General features: G+C 41.9%; 1 protein-coding gene across 1 annotated transcript; it reads left to right on the top strand.

Moving 5' to 3' along the window:
• The first annotated feature begins 312 nt into the window (after positions 1-312).
• On the top strand, positions 313-4,493 carry ptger4a (prostaglandin E receptor 4 (subtype EP4) a). The gene is made up of 2 exons (XM_071894772.2): positions 313-1,245; positions 1,642-4,493. The coding sequence occupies exons 1-2, from the start codon at positions 463-465 to the stop codon at positions 2,221-2,223; spliced, it is 1,365 nt and encodes a 454-aa protein (XP_071750873.1). The 5' UTR covers positions 313-462; the 3' UTR covers positions 2,224-4,493.
• Positions 4,494-7,429: the final 2,936 nt, after the last annotated feature.

Below are 7,429 nucleotides of genomic sequence, written 5' to 3'. Positions count from 1 at the left end.
TGAATATACAGTAGTCAAGGCCTTTTCTTGAACCGGTGTGAGCAGTTGGGAGCTGAATGGCGGTGGGAGCGTGAAACGAAGGGGCGGGACTGAATCCTGCAGAGGGGAACTTGAAGGCAGAGCCACATTTCAATGAAGTCACTCATGTCAGTGGACTGTTGACTGCCTTTATCTCTCTGCCCTGGTGAGTGAAATCTTGTTCTGTCTTGCAGACCTAGCTGGGGATCTGACAGCAGACACACTGTGACACTGCTGACTGGAGCAACAGCCGCAGGATTCACTGAACTTGGATGAAAGTTTGGAGAAGTTAGTTTTGAAAATACATACAAGCTGTTTTTTCCTTTTAATCATGTTTGCCTGGCTCCCTTCGAGTGGTAATAAGTTGCCTGTTCTGGAGTGGAAATATTGGCGTTAAGAAATTCGTTACAGACGTTTTTGAGGCTGCGTTTGACGGACACTACAATGAGTAATCACTCGATGACAGGGAGGACGATGGTCCCGACCATACCGTCCATCATGTTTATCTTCGGTGTGGTCGGGAATGTCATAGCTATCGTGGTTTTGTGTAAGTCGCGCAAAGAACAGAAAGAGACCACGTTTTACACGCTGGTGTGTGGACTGGCGGTCACAGACCTGCTGGGGACTCTGCTCGCCAGTCCGGTCACCATCGCCACTTATGTGAAAGGCTCGTGGCCCGGTGAGGACCCGCTCTGTCAGTATTTTGGATTCACCTTGCTTTTCTTCTCTCTGGCGGGGCTCAGCATCATATGCGCGATGTCGGTGGAGAGATACATGGCCATAAACCACGCGTACTTCTACAACGAGTATGTGGACCAAAGACTGGCGGGCTTGACGCTCCTGGCGATCTACATCTCCAACGCGCTTTTCTGCGCCTTGCCGAGCATGGGGTTTGGACAAGTGAAGAAGCAATACCCGCAGACCTGGTGCTTTATAGAGTGGAGGAGCAACGTGAGCAGCGATGCAGCCTTTTCCTACATGTACGCCGGGTTCAGCTCTATTCTCATTCTCGCCACTGTTATCTGTAACGTGTTGGTGTGCGGGGCTTTGATCCGGATGCACCGGCGCTTCGTTCGCAGAATGTCGCTGGGAACGGATCTGGGGCGCAATGTGGACCCGAGGAGGAGAAGCCGCAGCTTTGGGCGTCTGGCCGGCGCAGAGATTCAGATGGTTATTCTGCTCATAGGCACGTCGGCAGTGGTGCTCATCTGCTCCATTCCACTTGTTGTAAGTTCTATTTTCTCAGCTCCCTGTGGTTAAATTTCACCCATTACGCACGCTTTACGCACAGTACTTTTACGCACAAATGCAAACTTTTTGTATAAGGGACCATTTGCTCTTGCTCAGCTCTTGGTTAAAAGGAAAGTTCAGATAGATTTCTGTTTGGATGAAAAAACCTTTTCCTCCTTTCTGTCAAGCTACCTTTCTCTTTCATACTTTCTCCCTGCTACTCTCTCATGATCCCATGTTTTCATTTTGTGCCTCTCCCATGCTTACTGTTAAAGACACACATGCACACACACACTCACACACACACCTGTGCATGTAGGCACACACACACACACACACACACACACACACACACATACACCCTCTTAACCACTATTTACTCTTCTCTTGCAGGCACAGGTGTTTCTGAACCAGCTGTATAAGACTCCAGTGGAGCTGCGGTTGGACAAGAACCCCGATCTACGAGCGATACGCTTCGCCTCCTTCAACCCCATCCTTGACCCCTGGATCTACATCCTGCTCCGTAAGGCCGTGCTTCTCAAGCTCATTGAGAAAATCAAGTGCCTCTTTTGTAAGATCGGAGCACGGAGGCAGCAGAGACAGGGAAACTTCCACTGTATAGACGCTCATCAACTCTCCTCCATCATCTCTGCCAGGGACTCTCACTCTCTGGCGTCCCGGGACCTGCGAGACGTCACCAGCAGCTCCCAGACCTTCCTCTACCTGCCAGAGGGAAGTGAGGTGTTCACTGGAAGCTGTCACCACATGGAAGGACTCCATGGTTCCCGACCTTCATCGGTCAGAGACTCTCAAGCTTCTTATTCGTCCGAACAGGGCAGCACTGAGGTTCAGAGCAGAGAGGGGACGAATATGATCAAGGACCTGTCAGCTGTGATTGCTTTGCAGCCGTGCCCAAAAGACCAATCGCTTCAGGTGTCACTCAGCACTGAAACAGTGGAGGAGAAATGCATCTGAGTTCTCTCAAGTGTCTGTGAAACTCTCAGTGAAGAGATGGCTCTCAGACTGCTCAGAGGCAGATAATGAACGCAGACCCCATCAGTAAACTGTGAAATCTCTCAAAAATTGGGGAAAGGCACATAAAAAAACTTTTGTCGGGCACAGCAAGAAAGAAATGACAACAGAGAAACTGTGAGCTTTGTTCTTCTTTGTTCTCTGTTTCAGCACCCAGCTACCTCAGTGATGAATATCTATGACTATATGACTATATTTTGCGATTTTTGTCATTTTGCCCAAAACAGATGTTGCTACTATAGAGATGACCCACTTTTTCATGACTCAAGCGTCAGTGATGGCATAGCTATCCTTCGGAATTTCAATTACTTTGTTCAATCACTGTGGAAACCTTGACTTTGTAAAGTCCTTGAGGCCAGTAATCGAGAATAATTGAGTCACAAGCTTGTGGTCACTATGGCAAATTAGAGAGTGTTGAATATGATCCTTATGAGTAATCGCTGGCATGTGTGCTGCCATTGTATTGCTAAGTAAGCATCAATTGGTTTCACCGACCCTGTTGTACAGTAGTGTGAAGGACATGTTGTGTTAGTTCCATGACTAATGTACAGTGCAGTATTATTTTCTTGGCGCGCACCCATGTTTTTGTTCCTCAGCCCTGGAATACACACAAATATGTCATCTCAAATTATACAAGTTTCATTTTCCATCTTACAGTGAGGGTGCAACGATTCCTTCGCCATACTCATAAAGAGATTGGCAAATGCCCGTTCACACCACTAATACCAAAGCATTTACATCTGACTGGGAATGCAGAATATTATTTCCACTGCTACAGAATGTTTGGTGCAAAGTTGGTGGACAGTTGTTGCTTGGTTTGCAAGCTAAAGATATTTCAACACATCTGTATGAGTCAGTTATAGTATAGAAAAACAATGTTCTAAGTGATCAATGTTGTGTAAAATATTCTCTGTAATAAAAGATATTCTTCTCTAGGAGAAGGTGCTAGTGAGTAAATCACACAATGCAACTCTAAAGGGAAAATCCACCCTAAAAATGAATTCACATATGTTATTTAAATGATATTAGTCATGTAGCTGAATCAATATTTGTGAATATCAGCAACTATCTCCCACTGCTAGCATGCAGAGAACCAGGACAATAATATATGAAAAGCTCATTTCCAAAATGTTATATATCAATTTAAAAAGGTAATCTGAGGTTAATTAATTCTGTATCTCTAAAATATAGAGATATTCAGTCTGTGAAAGTGTGATCCTTTTGTCAACAATGGACTAATCATGCCTTTTAGCAACTATTTGTTTTTATATTTTTCTATCAATAATTTTGTAAGAGTATGTGTTGCATTTTTCAAAAGGTGGACATCACATTTTTGAATGAAACTCTTGATATAATGTCATTAAAGCGACACGTTCTGCTGCTATTTCACCAACAACATGTATGTTTGAGCTTTTCCACCAAAGATCTTTGTTTCATCGTAGGTCCAGCAGCTTCGAAGCACACAGTCCGCCTCCTATTCCTCGTTAACAAAGCAGCTCAAGAGTGTTGCTTAATATCACAGACTGCAGTCTTTGCCTTTGTTGTTTCTCTTGTCGGTGTTAACTGTAAAGAGACTTGTTCATGTGCATAAATGTTGATAAAGCTGCCCCCCCCCTCCCCCCCCCAAGATTATACAATAAAATATATGAATTTTGGTGTAGAGTTTGGCTGTGACGATATTGTATGAAGTGCACTTGTCCTATTGCAAAGGGTATTTTATTCTGTTTTGAATCAAGTCTTTGATCATACATTTATTTGCTTGTATTGTATTCTTTCTACAAAGTTGATATAAGCAATTTACAAGAAAATCAAATGTAATGAATTAAATTGATTCTCAGTGATTTGGATATATTCAGCATTGTTTTTGTTTTTTTTCCACTGACCCAGTTTCGTCTTTGCAAACATGACTGTGCAAAGCCTCGGTGCTAACAGGGCATTTAAGGCAATGTTGTCAGTATTTGTGTGTTTAGGAATAAGAATGTGTGCATATGTAATATAATGCAGTTGTAAATTAACACCCACAGTATCATTTTTCACATGTTTTGTTAGATTAATATACGCAGTTCAAAAAGCACGGCCTTTGACATGTCATTATATGATGTCAACATAAAGCGGAAGTTAATATACGAGCTCAGAGTTTCTCACACTCGCTCTTATTTTCCAAGTTCCTGCAGGGTTTTGGTGAGATCATCTCATGACCCCCATTAGCACGGACAAACGACCTTGGGAGGAGCAGGCTACCACTTTCCAGAGTTTACACACAACTAAATAAAGATTTTGGAAGTGCAGAAAAATCTTGGAATCCTGGTAATGCGTTAAACAGCTACTGTAAGACACACACACACACACACACACACACACACACACACGCACACAGACAGAGAGAGATACTCTGATGGAGAAAAAGCAGACTTCCCAGGAACTAAACCTGGCCGAGAGAACTTCTCTCGTGAAACAATAAACACAATCTATGGCTTCAATTCAATGTGATTAAGCTTAAACAAGCACTGCAGTGGCTTAGGCAAACATGTTGCAGAGAAGGCTAAAAGACAGAGTGTGAGAGAAACCTCCAGACTCTGAGAAGAACAGACACTAATTGAATTAAACTGTGAAAAGTGGTGAGTCTGCAGGATGCTGCGTTTCATGGAGCGAGCCTTCTACTTCTCAGCAATTTGATGCTCCTCCCTCTCACCAGAATCCACCATACCTCATTAGATGTATAAATGGGCAACCAATGAGGCTGACATTTACAGTCTGTGTGAACAGGTGTCCATTCACATCCGGTACAAATGCGCCGCACGATAACCTCATTGACCTCAGTTCTCACCAGAAAGCAATTATAAAATATCAATAGAAACTGATAATTACGTGTTTGTATATATTATGGATGTGGTGAGGGATTATGTAAGAGGTTAGAATCATAAGTAAGAGACATACAGCGCAGCTCTATGAACCGCTTTATAATAAAGGAGGAAACATATGAAGCTGCTTTGCATCAGCAGGGTCCATGCACTCTGTCACCTCTCTGCACATTGATAAACAGCAGAAAACACCTGCTGCCCTGCTGCATCTGCTGTCACCCTCGGTTGAGAAGGACACAAGCCAAATACACCGGAGGGAGACCAGAACTGATGCGGGAATAGTGATAAAGGTCTTGACTATGACATAAGCGCTTGTACTATTATCCCTCAAGAGATGGGGAAAATGTAATTCAGGGAGATTAAGACCAAATCATAGCAGGAAAGAGGATCCTCAAGCACTTTAGTGCTAAGATGATATGTTTTTTTCCATTTGACGCCAACGAAGCAATATGACCTGAGTGCTAACACACTTTCAGAACACAGAGCTCCTGCTTGGTTTGACAGCTTGACTCCAAATGCGACCACAGGTGTAAAAGTACCTACGAAAAATAAGAGGACTGTACTCACTTTACTGTTTCCTGCATTTTTGTGGGGTAAAAACCTGGCTTCTTTAGTTTGAGTTCATTAACATTAGCTGTAGCATATGTTGATGCAGCCCAGCTCAGTGCAACCTAACCATGTCTTCAGTCGTGCTAGTGGACGGCGAACGGCTCCAGGCTAGGAATTAGTCAGCCCTCTGACTCTGTTAAGTCTCACACAAATATACAGTATGTAGAGAGACTTGTTTCAAAGGTTTTAAAGCAGAATTATACACACCAGCCAGTTCCCACGAAATCAGCAGCTAATTAATGACTTTGATCTTCACTGTTATGTAATGCTAGTCAAAGCAAGTAGGAAAAACTTAACCACATGAGGTGACCTGAACAACAAGCCAATCAGACACAGAAATAGGAATTTTCTATAATAGGGGTTTTATTTTTTACATTATTTTATTACTCTTATTTTGCTTTTGAGCTGCATTTGAAATGTAGTTCTAAGAGTGCAACAAAACCAAAAGCTCTGAGTTTTGTTATTGGCCTTGTTGGTGCTCTGAGTAAAACTAGATTAGTAGGCTAATGGCTTTACCAATTTGTTCTGGGATGGACTTCCTACTTGCAAACTCTTAAACCAGATATGAGAGACAAGAAATTACAAGGAAAGCTTTTTGCCAGGAAGTGTATACTTATTCCAGAGTTGTGTAAGACAAACAGGTTGAGACTGTCAAATACCAGTGAAAGCATTAAAGCATCTGGTGATAGTAATAGTGACAGTGGTTTATAGTGTGTGTGTGTGTGTGTGTGTGTGTGTGTGTGTGTGTGTGTGTGTGTGTGTGTGTGTGTGTGTGTGTGTGTGATTGCACATTTATGTGTGGGTGTATTCAAATTTAAAGAAGCATTTCCCATAATCTAGGTGAAAACAATTCAGAGGAAGAACCAGAGTAATTAGAGTTCACTGCCTCAGCAATATCTACAAATCTCAAATTCCATGTAAGTCTCAGACCTCCCAAGAAATTATTAATTGTTTATACGAACTACGTATTACTAAGGTAAGAGCTGTTGGGTGTCCACAAGAAACATTAACAGTTGACATTATCATAATTTAAAAGTAAAGTGGTGTCCTGGTGGTTCAGTTGGCTAAGGTGCATGCTGTGTACATACGATTTTCTGGGTTTGAATCCAGCTTGGGATCTTGGTTGTATGTCGTCCCCTCTATAATAATAATAATAATAATAATAGACTTAATTTACTTTTCAAAACAAAGTTACAAAGTGCTTCACAGTGAAAAAAGAGTTACAAAAAATAGATCTATATCAAGTAAAACTACAAATGCCAAAAGAAATCATTATTATCAAATACCAAAATTCTTAAAAACCTCACATTTTACAGATATAAAAGGTCCACATACGATTAAGACCATAACGCATGACATACACTGAAATAATAATACAACACAAATAGATGAAAAAACATACTACATCAATAAAAAACCAAGTTAATTACTGTATATCCTCTCAACAAATCCAATCATTTCATTAGTCTTTTAAAGAATTTTAAACTCTGACTTGCACAAAGTCCATAATGCCGTGTGTAACTATTATCACCTGTTTTGTTTATGCAAATGAGCACTGCAGAAAACCTATGCTGCCCAGTTTTCAACACACGTTTGTATCAAGTTTCAGCAGAAAGTAAACAATTTCACGGCATGGTTTCAGGTCTGCGGAGAGGCGTTGCAACAGAAGTCACATGTCC

The sequence above is a fragment of the Centroberyx gerrardi genome, chromosome 8, assembly GCF_048128805.1.
Source record: "Centroberyx gerrardi isolate f3 chromosome 8, fCenGer3.hap1.cur.20231027, whole genome shotgun sequence".
NCBI classification, from domain to species: domain Eukaryota; kingdom Metazoa; phylum Chordata; class Actinopteri; order Beryciformes; family Berycidae; genus Centroberyx; species Centroberyx gerrardi.
Note: the sequence above shows the minus strand (reverse complement) of the source record. Positions and strands in the feature narration are given on the sequence as shown.

Excerpts from the sequence above, each read along its gene's own strand:
- ptger4a (XM_071894772.2), top strand. The coding sequence starts at position 463 with ATGAGTAATCACTCGATGACAGGGAGGACGATGGTCCCGACCATACCG. Across the intron at positions 1,246-1,641 it reads TCTGCTCCATTCCACTTGTT|GCACAGGTGTTTCTGAACCA; the intron begins GTAAGTTCTATT and ends CTTCTCTTGCAG.